Here is a 14017-nt window from a genome sequence, read left to right as displayed (position 1 = left end):
TGACGCAGACTGACAGACGACGATTGATGTAAGAAGCGGGTGGCGGAGCATGATGTTTGACGAGGAGAGCGTTTGGGTTTTCATTCCAACAGAAAGGACGGTTGCGTGTAGATGGAGTGGTTGCTGGATGTGCGACACGGTACGGGCTGTAAATTTCAGACTAGCAATGGAGCAATGCATAGAACAACAACAGACGGCCAAAGACTACCGAGTAGTTACGGAGTAAGGAGTAGTTGATGACGGGATATCCAAGTTGGGTTCGGTCGGCTGAAATAAAGGAAGGGAACATTGAAGTTGCCCGAGTGCGGATGTGGCGGCGCATGCGTGGTGTGGCTGCGCCCCGCGTGGCGCATTGACCCGACCCACCCTTGGTTTTTCCGCTTTCTTGCCTGGGGCCAAGCTTTCTGCCGGTGCGCGTTTTATCTTTATCCAACCTTTTCTTCTCACTCTGCCTGCTATCTGCTGTCCCTCCCCTCCCGCGCGCCTATCCGGCATCCATCCGGCATCCATCCGGCATCCATCCGGCACCCGTCGCGGCATCAAACGTTGCAAAAGATGGCCTCCGCCGATGTGGGACTTCCGCGTCGCGAGCGTGGCCGGGATCGCGGGCCTCAGCGAGATGGGGACTCGTACCGCCCGAAACCACGAGAGCGCACGCCACCGCCCGTGCGGACCGACGAGGAGAAGCAGGCTGCCGCCAAGGCAGAGTACGAGAAGCTGCTCAACATGAGGTCCGGGGGAACCTACATCCCACCCGCGAGGCTCCGAGCCCTGCAGGCCCAAATCACGGACAAAGCCAGCAAGGAATATCAGCGGATGGCCTGGGAAGCCCTCAAGAAGAGCATCAACGGCCTCATCAACAAGGTCAACACCTCCAACATCAAGCACATCGTCCCCGAGCTCTTTGGAGAGAACCTGGTCCGAGGGAGGGGCCTCTTTTGCCGATCCATCATGAAGGCTCAGGCCGCCAGTCTGCCCTTTACCCCAGTCTACGCCGCCATGGCAGCCATCGTCAATACCAAGCTGCCCCAGGTCGGGGAGCTGCTCATCAGGCGCTTGGTCATGCAGTTTCGCAAGGGTTTCAAGCGCAACGACAAGGCCGTCTGCCTCTCGTCAACGACGTTCTTGGCTCACCTCATCAACCAGCAGGTGCAGCATGAGATGCTGGCCGGGCAAATCCTGCTCCTGCTGCTCCACAAGCCGACCGATGACAGCGTCGAGATTGCCGTCGGTTTCTGCCGCGAGGTCGGGCAGTATCTGGAAGACATGCAGCCGTCCATTTCCGTCGCCGTGTTTGATCAGTTCCGGAACATCCTGCACGAAGCCGACATCGACAAGCGAACGCAATACATGATTGAGGTGCTTTTCCAAGTCCGCAAGGACAAGTTCAAGGACAACCCCGCCATCAGGGAGGAGCTGGATCTCGTCGAGGAAGAGGACCAGATCACGCACCGGGTCGAGCTCGACGGCGAGATTGACGTCCAAGACGGCCTGAACGTCTTCAAGCCTGATCCCGAGTGGCAAGACAACGAGGCAGCCTACGGGAAGCTCAAGTCTGAGATTCTTGGCCAAGGGACCGACGACGAGTCTGAGGAGGAGGACGGCGATGACGAGGAAAGCTCCGGAGAGGACGAGCAAGAAGAGGAGACCAAGGCCATGGAAATCAAGGACCGGTCCAATGCCGACCTGGTCAATCTGCGACGAACCATCTACCTGACCATTCAGTCCAGCGCCGGGTTCGAGGAAGCAGTGCACAAGCTCATGAAGATCAACCTTCCCGCCGGCCAGGAACCCGAGCTGCCGTCCATGATTGTCGAGTGCTGCTCCCAGGAGAAGACGTACACCAAATTCTACGGCCTGATTGGCGAACGCATCGCCAGGGTCAACCGCCTGTGGTGCGACCTGTTTGAGCAGTCCTTTGCGCGGTACTACGACACCATTCACCGCTACGAGAACAACAAGCTGAGGAACATTGCGCAGCTGTTTGGCCACATGCTCGGCGTCGACTCCATCGGCTGGCACTGCCTCTCCGTCATCCATTTGAACGAGGATGAGACCACGTCCAGCAGCCGAATCTTCATCAAGATTCTGTTCCAGGGCATCGTGGAGGAAATCGGCATTCCGCGGCTCAAGGCCAGGCTGACCGACGAGCTGCTGCGACCCAGCGTGGAGGGCCTCTTTCCCAAGGACAACGCCCGCAACGTGCGCTTCTCCATCAACTACTTCACCAGCATCGGGCTCGGCGCCCTCACCGAGGAAATGCGGGAGCACCTCCAGAGCATGCCCAAGCCGGGTCTGCCGGCGCCGGCGGCCGCCGACGATTCGGACTCGGACTCTGTATCGAGCTATTCATCCCACACGGGCTCGTCGTATTCGTCTCGTTCCCGATCCAGAACGCCTCGCAGGATCGGTGGCCGTTCCGTCTCGCGCGCCTCGTCTGAGCGAGGAATGACGCGGACTTTTGCCGAAACCAGATCGCGGTCGCGGTCGGGTTCGCGGCCTTGGTCGTCTCGCTCTCGCTCTCGCTCTCGCCCTCGCCCTCGATCGGCTTCATACAGCGCGCGATCTCGCACGCCTCCCGGGCGAAGACGGAACCGGGACTTGCATTCGGCTTCCCCCGCCCGAGGAAGGAGACGCATATCCGGCAGCGCATCGCGATCCCCCGCGCCCAGGAAAGGCCGAGGCGCCCGCAGCGCGTCGTACAGCTCGTACAGTCGGTCGCCGACGCCGCGCAGACGACGAGATTCCGAGTCTTTCAGCCCCCCTCCCCGCGGCCGCGGCCGGGCTCGCTCACCCCGTACGCACCGCCCTGGATCCCCCCGCCGGCGAAACAGCTCCTCCGTAAGCGGTCGCCCGCAAAGCCACCGCGGCCAAGGCTACCGACGACCACCGTCGTCATACGGCTCACGGTCCCCGTCCCCCAGAAGACGCGCACGGGATAGCCCGTCTCCCGCCGGCCGGGGAAGAAGGCGAGACTCGCCCTCGCCATCACGGAGCAGAAGTCCAAGCCCGAATGCAAGGCCGCCCCGGCGGGGATACAGAAACGGAGCATCAGCATCCTTTGGCGAGCCCAGAGGCAGCAGACGGCCAAGTCCGGCCGCCGCCAAGAGGAGATGCAGCGACAGCGCGTCGCGGTCGCTGCCCCGGGCCAAAAAGGGCCGGCACGGTGATTAGCATCACCACTACTTGGGGGGGGTTAAGTTTCCTTTTGTTTTTTTCCCTTTGCTGTCGAGCGTGGTGGGAGTCTGGTCCGAAAGGGAGGTGCATCAACATGCACATGTACTACGTACGCCTTATCCAGCGGGAACATAAATACAACCCTTTTGCCCGCATGTTTCGCGGCCCCGCTCGCACAATAGCCCACGGCAAGTGGTGTCGGACAGCATGCATCCAAGCCGCGACGACGCCCGGTGCTGTCCCAACGTGGGCTCGTGACCGGCGCTGGGGGTGACCGTTCGCTCCGCAAGCTGGCCGTTGGGGCGGACATGCGCATGCGGCGCTGGTGAAGCCCACGTCGAGGGCGGCTCGTCAGCCTCGAGACGAGACCAGGCAGGTTGGGCCGACGCGCGCCCGGGGGACTTGTTTACTTTGGTTGGTGGGTTTTGGTGCGGCAGTGGCGGAGGGACGGGCGGCGGGGCCGAGGCCGGTTCGACGAGCCAATCGGGGGGGGGGGTTGGCGACCCTGATTCCCGCGGGGGCCGGGTACATGTAAACCTAGGTGTTCAATAATGCGCGAACAACCCCACTGTATGTATATACAAGTTGTGTGTTTATGTGTTTCACATGTGTTTATGTGTCCATGTGTCTGTGTGTGTACATGCCATCCTTATCCCGTGAAAAAGGCCCCAAGAACAATCGCCCCTTGCTAAAAAAAAAAAATAAAAAAAAAATAGTAAAGATGCAATAAAAGAATCTTGAAAAGCAAGAGTGAGTTTACAAGTCTACTCGGCTGCCAGTCCCGCCGTCGCCGGCAACCGTCTCGGCCCGGCTCTCGACACGGCCCTCTGCCACCGCGGCGGCGGCCTTGGCTCGCGCCTGGGCCTGCAGCTCCTTCTTGCTCGGGCGGATGGCCCCCTTGGCCAGGGCCTCGCTGGGCAGCGGCCGAACGATGGGCTGCGCCACCCACCACGGCCTCTTGCACCTCCGCACCGTGCCCTTGGAGCTCTGGCCCTCGTCGTCGGCGGCGGCGGCGTCGGCGTCGGCGTCGGCGTCGCCCAGCTTCTCCAGCTCTTCCTCGAAGCTGCGGCCGCCCGTGGCTTCGTACTCCAGAATGCCCGCGGCGACCTTGCGCTCCACCGCGTCCAGGACCCGCTCGTAGCCTTGGATGCCGTCCTTGCGGCTCCTGGCCAGCATGTCGCGCACGTCGGTGTGCTTGGTGACGAGGTGGCGAAGAAGGTGGAACAGGTGTGGCTGCATGGCCGTCAGGTTGGGGCACGGCTCCTCTCGCCTTGCCGGCCCGCCGTGGGCGTCCTTTTTGCGGCGCTTCCTGGCAGGCTCTTCGGCTCCGGCTTCCCCTCCGGCTTCCGCTCCGGCTTCCGCTCCGGCTTCCGCTCCCGCTCCCGCTTCCTTGGGCTGGCTCTCTTGGAGCCAAGACGCGTCGTCGCCCGGGACAAACAGAGGCCGTCTCGGCGGCGGCTCGGCACCCAGAGCGTACTTGTGCAGGATGTCCAGGTAGCGTCTTGTGATGGCGTCGACTCTCCAGCCGCCCTTTCCGTCCCTGCCGCGCCAGTACTCCCTTCCTCCCTGGCCCACGGGCGGCTCTGCTGCGAAGAGCGCCGGGTCGCTGAGGTTGCCCTCGGCGCTCATGATGCCGTCGGCCCCGGTGGCTGCCAGGCATTCCTCCATGTCGGATCCCCGCAGGATGTTGCCGTTGGCAAACAGGACCGTCTCGGGGGGGAGGTTGTCCCGCAGGAAGCGCAGCGTTCCCCAGTCGGCAACGCCGGTCAGGTGGCCCTTTTGCTCTCTCCGCCTCCCGTGCACGGTCAGGATCGATGCCCCCGCGCGGAGGACGTTTCGCGCATAGGCCAGGGTCTCTTGCCTGGATTCCAGGATGCGGATCTTGGCCGTCACCGGGACGGGGAGCTCCCTGTGCAGCACGTTGATGAGCCGGAATATCAGGTCCTGGTCTTCCTGGAGGAAGGCGCCGTAGTGGCCCTTGCGGGCGATGCCTTGGGGGCAGCCCAGGTTCAGGTCGACGGCGTCGCAGTACGGAGCGACTTGGCGTGCCGCAGAGAGCAGAGCATCCGGGTCGTTGGCGCAGAACTGGACGAAAAGCGGCCGGTCGACGGCAGGGTTTCCGTCGAGCCACGGTTCGGTCGAATCGGGTTTCAGGGCCTGGAAGTGCGCTTTGCGGTACTTGGCGTCCTGAGCGAAGAGACGGGCGTGGAACATGGGCGTGTAGGCGAGCATCTTTTTCTTTTCTTGGTCGGTGAGAAAGGATCGCGTGAGCATGCGCCAAGCCTGCGTGGTCGCTCCAACAAAGTCGTCGAGTTAGCCTATAGTGTAGCCCATTGTTTGTTTGATAGAAAAAGAAGACAGACACGAAAAACAGGAAAACCAAAAAAAAAATAAAGGAAAAGAGGAAAAAGAAGAAAAAAAACCGCAAAACAACAAGACACCCAAAGACGGACAAACTCGGATTGATCCACCATGGGAGCCAGCACAAACTTGGGGCTCCCTATGCTCTCGTAAAACGCTCTGCCGTGCAGCTTGTTGCTCGGGCCTGCAGCATCCGACGCAGCCCGCAGCGTCTGCGTCTCCGTCTGCGTCTGCGAAGCCATCGTCATTGGAAACAGCCGCGGCGCAGCCAGGCGTCGTCGACTGACGGACCGATGCAAGGTGAAACTGCCCAGACGACGGGAGAAGCGCGCCCAGGGCCGGATTGGCAGCATAAAGGAACCAACTTGGAGCCGGTTTGCACGGAGACGGAGACGGAGACGGAGCCGGTGACGATGACGATGACGGCGATAAGAAAAGCTGAAAAGGGTTTTTGGCTGAGTGGGTGGAGAAGTCGGAAGCAAAAGCCAAGGCCAGAACCACTGACCGCCCCCCACCACGACAACGACGGCGACCGAAAAAAAAAAAAAAAAGGAAAAAAAAAAGACGACGACGACGACGACGGACGAACGAACGAAGACGACGAATCAAGACGTCGAATTCAAGACGAAATCGACGGCGAATATGCAGCGCAGCTGAGCTTCACCACCACGCGACTAGCCCTCGTTCATTACCTAAGTTAGCCATTCGTCCGTCTTTCTACTACGCCACTCCCGCCGACCCGACTCTTTTCGCCACCATAACCACCATCACCACCATCACCACAATCACCACCCGACCTCCCTCACCTCCATCATCATCAAGTCGACCCAGCTTCGGCCGTTCCGCAGAAACCAACGAGGCAAATAGTCAATGCAATTGACGCTACAATGATATGCTAATCATGTTGTCCCCACACATGCCAACGGACAAGACAGTCCCGCTCCGCCCCCCCCCCCCCCCCCCCCAACTAAACCCCAACCCTAGCGGAATGTTTATGCTCGACAATGCAGCTCGACAATGGCTCGACAATGCAAAAGTCCATTCAAACTTTCCACACTAATCGCTGTGCAAATTTACGCTCCTGCCGGCATCAATACACCTGCCACTACGCTCCTTGTCATGTCGAGGTAAGACATGCTTCCTTGGCCAACACGTTGCAAGTCATTTGACTTGATGCTTCCTTTGCATGGACATAACCCATTCCCATACCGCAAAGCCTGGCCGGAACATCTCCCATCTCACACGGTCGTTCCATGGCGTGTGGGTAGTATTAATGCCATGATGTGACTCTCAAACGAGTGCCCCAAGACGTAATGATTCGGTAACTTTTTTCCCTCTTTGGGTGGCGAAAAGAAAAAAGGAAAAAAGATGAAACAAGCAACCTAGATAATGAAACAAAAAGAGAGAGAAACAAAAACGCCGTCGACACCTTACCATGCTGTCCCTGAAAACGCCGACAACTGTAAATGTGAATGAATACATGGCCTTCTGGGTGCCAAAACGGCCCTCATCGTTGGAGAAATGAGTCGCTCTGCGTATTGCTGCCGTCAGAAAAAGTGTGTGTAAATCTTGGAGTTTTCGTGCACCTCCATTTCCTATCGAAGTTTCCGGTTAGACTATTGCAACTGCCCACCTGTCGACGATGGACTAGACCGGGGGGGGGGGGGGGTTACCAACCATTTTGAACGAATTAAGTTCCTCCTTGATTTGTTGTGCGAGAAGTGGAGTGAGCCTGTTGCAGGTAGCGATTTCGCCCCGTCTGTCATATTCCTGGCTTGGCCATGTATCATAAAAGATGAGGCGAGGGGAAAAGGTTGCGTTACGCTTGGCGGACGGAGTGCCCGACTGACTGTCCCGACGGAGCCGCAAAGCCGACATGAAGTAATCCTCGCCGCCGATTGCGATGGAGCCGGTCCTTCTATGACCAAGAGCATCATCGTTCGGCGTGCTAGGGGCACTCGAGATCGGGGAGTCGGCAACAGCTGGAATGACGGGAAGAACGAGCTCAGGCGAGGACGTTGCCTCTACCGGTTTGACCGAGGGGCTCCCAGATCCTGCAAATCACCCCTGGGTTAGTCTTGTGCGTGCCCCGTGCAATTCAGAAAAGAAAAAAAGAGAGAAAAAATAAACCCCTAGGTCGTGGCGGCTGCTTACGCTTCAAAATACCCTTCCTAACCGCCGCCAGTGCCTCTGCCCTCTCGCTTTCGGGGCCAAGGGTGCTTTGGCGATTGTTGGCGGCTTGTTCCCCGGAGGAACTACCCAGTCGCTCGGCGCCAGTTTCCGTCACTTGCGCCGCGTCCATCGAGTTCCGCTCGAGGTGAGGGAAGCCTGTGCCTCCGTTGGCTGCGTGAGGGTCAGGTGTGACGTTGACACGCTGCGTCTCTGCCTCGACAGTAACCATGGAAACAATGGCCTGACTGCTTGACTGAGGAGCCGTCGCTTCGTCAATGGTGGCCCCAATGATAGACCTGGGTCGGAAGAGGCCCACCAGAGACCGCGTGCTTTTCTTCATACCCTTGCCCATCTTGCGAATCATGATGGATGCTGAAGAGGCTGTCGACGAGATGGATAAGTTGTCGGTGGAGCCAAAGAACCGACCGCCGTAGATGCTGTTTCCAATGCCGCCAGCCTCTTGTGCCCGCACAATACGAGCCTGCTCTGCATCGTATGCCTCGTCCTGCGTGGGCTTCTTGTGAAGTCTAGATGGCTCCGATCTGTCAACATCCTCCACAGTTTTGCGAAATTCAGTGGCACTGCCAAAGGAAAACGCCCGTCGCAATCGAGACGTCTTGCTCTTGCCCTTGCCTCCTTTCTGATTCAGGGCCGCGAGCTGCTTGACTGCCGGTGACTCCTGGTTGGTCGCAGTGCCAACGACAGGCAAGGAGCCATCTTCACCGTGCTCATTAGCCATCGTCGCCGGCTTGGATAAAGGAGACGAGTTGAGGGTGCGCTTCGCAACATCAGATGAAGAGCCCCGGGGGGGGATGTTGAACATCTTCTGCTGATCGTTCTTGCCAGGCGTTTCATCACTGGACAGTGGAGATGGGTTGCATGTTGGGGCGCGGTTGGTCGCCTGCATGACGCTAATTGTTAGCAACCTACATGACTTGCGTTGAGCCTCCAAGCTAATAAACTAGCCCAACTCAAGTCACCAAGAAAGACGATTTAATCCCCTCAACTTACAGAAGATGGTCTCGAGTGCCCACTGCGAGTCGACGATACACTCTCTGTGCTGCCGCTACGTGAGTGAGGGCTTAATCGCGTGTTTCGAGTCTGCTTGTTGGCGTCCGCACTCTCCCGCGAAATTGGCCTCGTTTTAACAAGTTCGGGGTTTTCGCTCTTGTGCACGCTCCGTCGATGGGCGCGCATGGCATCCTCTTGGCCCGCCCTTTTAAATTGCATCAAGTCGTCCATGGACGATACCGACATCAAGCCCTGACTTCCGGTGAGGTTTGACGCCGAGTATCTGCGGTTTGCTTGAGACATGTGGCTTGGGGGAATTATCGAAGGGCTGGGTTGCAGCGTGGAACTATGAGAGCGACCATGGTGTGGGGGTTGCGCACCTGCCGTGCGCCTGTAGCGATCCGGCCCAGTCTGCTTGGTGGAGGCTGAGAATGACGGCTGGGTTGAAACGGACAAGAATGAGTGCGGACGGGGCGTCGGCGCAGTATTTCGGGTGAGCGGGAGCGCCGAGTCATCTCGCGAGCCACCGTGACTCACTCCAAACGAGCTTAAATAAACAGGCGCGTTGCCTTGCATGACAGAACGGTGGTTTGGGGCCGCATCATACGCCTGGGGAGGCGGAACCGTGGGCGAAGGGTTTGTTCTGTATGCACCGTATTGCTGCCAGGATAGAGTTTGGCCGAGGTTTGGAGTGCTAGAGAAGGCGTACGGTTGCGTGGAAATGGAGCTTCCTCTAGGTCCACCTTGTTGATAAGCAGACCTAGGAGACTGTGAGGCCCCCATGTTGTATTGCTGAGAGCCGTGTGATTGGCTTGCTGATAGCATGGCACCGTTCGAGGAAGGGCGAGTTTGAAGCATTGCGGTCGTAGATGTCTGCTGCGGATAGGTGTGAACCAATGCAGCCATTATTCCTCCAGTCCGAGATTTGAGTATTTTCACACACAAAGATTGCTTCGAACAGGTAAGCACAAGCCCACGCTAGATATGAATTCTGTCAGACGCACACGGCTTCCAAGGTTCCGAGAAGAAAAAAAAAAAAAAAAGAGGGAGCGGGGAAGGGAGAAATTGGCCGTATGGTTGAATAAACTCGTCTTGCAATCGATGGAACTTTCAATCTTTGGACGCCAGCCGGATCCGAAGGGTGGTCGTCTTTCTCCCCTTTTTTTTTCTCCTGAATTTCCCTTTTTATCTGTATGTCTTTCTATGATAACACGAGAAGAGCGAACGATGCCAGAAAGGATCTATCTGGACGATTATGGTGGAGAGAAAACGAATGATTGCACAGACAGTGGAATCAGAAGGACGCCCAAGCGATCGGGAACGAGCGTGTGATAAAGCGAGTGTGTTGGGGCCAGGTATTTCTCAATTCGACTGGTAGCAGTGATCTCTTCCTTGCCACGCTTCTTTTTCTTCTTGGCTCGCTACAACGCAAGCTCAGTCATTGAGCCACGCACGGTAGGAAATCCTCGGGGTAGGGCGTTGCGGCAGAATTTATTCCAGCTTGCTGGGTGAAGAGTAAAGCATGCAGCTACGACGACCGAATCGAGCTGCGAAGGGGTTGTCTTGGTTTTACGCAATGACCGAGAGCCGGAGCAGAGATAAGGCACCAGAGTTTGTGCAGAAATATATCGATCGAATTGTGGAGGCAGATGTGCTGATGCACTCGACTGAAATGGCGAGATATTTTGGGCCAAGACCAAGCAGTTGGACCACGTGGAAGGGGAGGGGGAGGGGGGAGAAGAAATTTTGTGCAATCGTCGACAGATGTAATGCAGCGCTCAGAGACGTAAATAGAGGTGATTCCGCCAAGGTAAATGAAGAAAGAAAGACGCGAAACAAATTGATGGAAAACCGAGGGAGAGGGATCGGATCGGGAGCGACGCAGACGCAGCAGAAGAAAGGGGGTTCACGCCAGGATTGGACGAGCAACCAGAAGCGTTCTTTGGGGCGCTGGCGGAAGTGGGCTGAGAGGTGGTTAGCAAGGGGAAGAGGGGGCTCGGATGAGTGACTGGTGAAGAAGGAGAGATGGGAATGGGGACGAAAGGGATGAAAGGAAAGAAGAACAGGAAGTAATAGAAAAGGTCAACAAGTCGAAACGAGGATTTGTTGATGATGGGAGCGAGGAGAAGGGGGACAACGGCAGGACGGACTTGTATGCATTGGCTCAGGTAGCAGGTACCTAGGTACCTTCCTAGGCAGGATGCACGGGTGAGTGGGAAGTACCAGACCCGTGCATGGACCAAGGGCCACTAGGAATGTACCTAATGCAGTCGGGTCCACCGACGCCTGGTCTTGTCTGGTTGCGAGCCACGACAGGCCCTGGCTTAGCGCCGAGTCTGAAGGTCTGAAGGCAGCAGTGGCTGGTGCGAGACTTGCCGACCCGGCAGTGCGAGGCTCGCGAGGATAAGCACCAGCCAGACTACCTACATGTACTCCGTACCCACTTACCTTAGGTAGGTACCTCATATAGACACTGAGCAGCACGCAGCACGCAGCACCTCAGAAGGTACCTGTAACGAGCTGCTAATTCCAACCAGGCTGGTTGCATCTGGTGGTTTGTTGCCCCTCGACTGAGAGGTCGACATCGGCATGCAACATGGCGAGCGGTTGCCATGGAAGAGAGCAGAAAAGAACCGCCTACCCATCGTAGGGCTCTTGACCGAGACGAAGAAAGCATTTGCAGCATATGACGATATCGATTGTACGGAGGTCGTCTGGTCGTCTGGTCGGTTCCTTTGGTCACCCGCCCATGTGCCGACTTACCGTACGGCTGAGACAGGCAGTACAGTACGTACATACCTGTATAGGGCACAATGCGCTAAATGCGCTAAATGCAGTTCAAGACCTCTGGAATTCGTCCTGAACCGGCCTATTTGCCAGCACAGGACGTCCGTACTCTGGACCTCGATATTGACAATCTGCTAAGCACACAAAAAAAAAGAAATATAAAATAGGTCTGCATGTGGCATTATTTTTGGAGAGAATCGTACATGCTGTGGGGAGAGCCGCAAGAGCGATATCGGCAGGTTAATTAATGTCTGGTTCCATCTCGTACACTTTAGGGCTGGGTAACGCTCTCGCGCCAAGGCATTGAGGTTGCAGGTGGTCACATAACAGCACATTTGACTTATAGGGGCCCAAATGCCCCTACCCGAGGCGCTACAGCACGGTGCACGTTGAGCATCAGCATTCGTTCATCAGGATGGGGTGGGCTTCAGCGACTAGAAACCTGCATGTGGACTTTTGGCTTTGCCTCCCTCAATCGATGATTTCCAGCAAACTTCAAACTTGTTCCTGGCAACGCTGGCTGGCTGGGCCCATGCCAAGCCGAGATCGACAAAGTATTGACCAGACCGTACCCGCAGGCGTGCTTGCTGTTGGCCACCCGGGCCATTATATCATGTTCGTCTTGTTGGTCCTTGGACGCTGTCCAGCAACGGCGGAACTTGGTCAAGCCCACGCCAGGAATGCGTCGGCCAAGTGGAGATAAATATCTCTAGCTGCATTGGAGGCAATCCCCAAGTCCCCAAGTCCCCAGGGCCCCCCCAGGTCCCCAACGGCCTGCACATCAGTCGAGCTGATTTCTAGAATACGACACAGTGACGCTCAGCCACCCTGCGCACTGCGCAGCAAGATGCGGCTACCCAAGAGCCGGGGGGCAACCCGGGCAGGCCGTCTTTGTCTGCTCAAACACTTTAAAACGCCGAGCAAAGACGGCCTGGGCGTGATTTGAGGCCGCGTCTTTGTCGCCCGCTTACGGACCTGTTGTCCTCGCACCTGAAACACGAAATGACGGGACAGGAACTCCCTGGGGATGTTTTGGGTTTGGCTCCCAAGCCAACATAAACATCGAAACCAGGCAAGAGGCGGGGGCGTGCCTGTGCCTTGCCTACCGTATTAGTCATGACTTGGCCAGACAACTGGCGGCGATGACCGGGGACCGGCAGGGCCTGTGTCTGATTGGATGAGGGGTCCCGGCCCGGGTCTGATTGGTTTCGTTTCCTGCGCCGTTGCACTAATAAGCAAGTGAATTCGTGGCCTCAGAGTTGGAGGTGGCGGGGGGGGCCAGTCGGGCCCTGACTAATCCAATCCGAACCCGAGGGTCCCCGCCAGTCCGTCCGTAAGAAAGCTTGACGTGATTTTGAGATTTTTTTTTTTTTGAGGCTGCACGTTCCCGAGAGAAGGTGAAGAAAGTGGCGGAAAGGATAAAGCACCAATGGCAGCGCATCAAAGGGGCTCGTACGATACGGCCCGGTGGGGCCTGGTGGCGGGCAAGTTGACGTGCAGCGTGTGTGGCCTGGACCTTGTGCTGTTACGTCAATGCGTCTGACATGCGCCGTTGACGATGCAATATTCACATGGGAGTGTCTGCCCAGGTGCCTACCAGGTACCTACATACCTACCTCCTAAGGCAGTTAGGTACCCTCAAGCTCTAGGGACTGTCCGCCTAGGTAGGTGTGGGTGCCAGAGATCGTGCAGGCATCAGGAGGCAGTAGTAGGTGCCTACCCCGAGAGTACCTGCCAGGTACCTGCTATATCTGAAGGGTCCAAGGAGCCAGCCACGGCCCCAGGGTCGGGAGGGGGGGGGGGGGTGGTTTGGCCTCGATGGGTTTGTCGCTTGCTGGTGTGGCAACGAGTCCCAAGTCCTGCTAGGCAACTACGAAGCCGAAATATCCGTGCCAACATTCCTTCTCTTTCTCGTCGAATGCTCGTCCTTGCCCTCGACAAACCCGGGTTTCCTGTCACGCCAGAGTAGAAGCCTCTAATCTGTGTGGCAATCATTACTTGCTTCCATCCTCGAATATAAGGGATGACTTGGTAATGCGTTTCTTTGTTGATCATCTTTTATGAGGGGTCCCATGAGTCGAGTCTGCCAGTGCTCACTGGTGTTTCCCCCCCTCCCTCGTGAAAGGATATATTCTCCAGCCATCGCCGCTGTTTCCGAAATGGGGAAAAAGGATTCTGAAAAAGGAAACAGTAAACAGGGGGGAAAGCCTTTGTTCCAGTTCGCATTCAGACTATCACGATGGCTTCAACAGACCGCGCAAGAGAACTTGACTCTATGCCTGCTACTAGATGTAATCTAAAAAAGAAAAAGAAAAGGAAAAAAAAAAGGCGCCGTTGCAACTCTAGAAAGAGCTGAAGAATAACTTGACAGCACCTACAATTCTTTCATGTTGTGTATGTGGTAATCGATGGTACGGATGCTAGGATGCTGCGCGCCAGGGGCCTTGACTTTAGTCAACTAGAAACGTTCCTCTTTTTGCCTGTCTGATAAGCCGTAGATTTCGCCAAC

At 57.1% G+C, this 14017-nt stretch overlaps 3 protein-coding genes across 3 annotated transcripts; 1 reads left to right on the top strand and 2 right to left on the bottom strand.

The window, feature by feature from the left end:
* Positions 1–555: 555 nt before the first annotated feature.
* On the top strand, positions 556–3174 carry UV8b_02911 (uncharacterized protein; the record flags this gene model as incomplete). Its single annotated transcript, XM_043140409.1, has 2 exons — positions 556–2486; positions 2559–3174. The coding sequence occupies 2 exons, from the start codon at positions 556–558 to the stop codon at positions 3172–3174; spliced, it is 2547 nt and encodes an 848-aa protein (XP_042996343.1).
* Positions 3175–3933: 759 nt separating this feature from the next.
* UV8b_02910 (uncharacterized protein) lies at positions 3934–5780 on the bottom strand (the record flags this gene model as incomplete). The annotated part of the gene is made up of 2 exons (XM_043140408.1): positions 3934–5460; positions 5631–5780. 2 exons carry the CDS (start codon positions 5778–5780, stop codon positions 3934–3936), a joined length of 1677 nt encoding a protein of 558 aa, XP_042996342.1.
* Positions 5781–7085: 1305 nt separating this feature from the next.
* On the bottom strand, positions 7086–9627 carry UV8b_02909 (uncharacterized protein; the record flags this gene model as incomplete). Its single annotated transcript, XM_043140407.1, has 4 exons — positions 7086–7133; positions 7216–7592; positions 7693–8611; positions 8722–9627. The coding sequence occupies 4 exons, from the start codon at positions 9625–9627 to the stop codon at positions 7086–7088; spliced, it is 2250 nt and encodes a 749-aa protein (XP_042996341.1).
* Between the last annotated feature and the right edge of the window lie 4390 nt (positions 9628–14017).

This window comes from Ustilaginoidea virens, chromosome 2 (genome assembly GCF_000687475.1).
Source record: "Ustilaginoidea virens chromosome 2, complete sequence".
Taxonomy (NCBI): domain Eukaryota; kingdom Fungi; phylum Ascomycota; class Sordariomycetes; order Hypocreales; family Clavicipitaceae; genus Ustilaginoidea; species Ustilaginoidea virens.
Note: the sequence above shows the minus strand (reverse complement) of the source record. Positions and strands in the feature narration are given on the sequence as shown.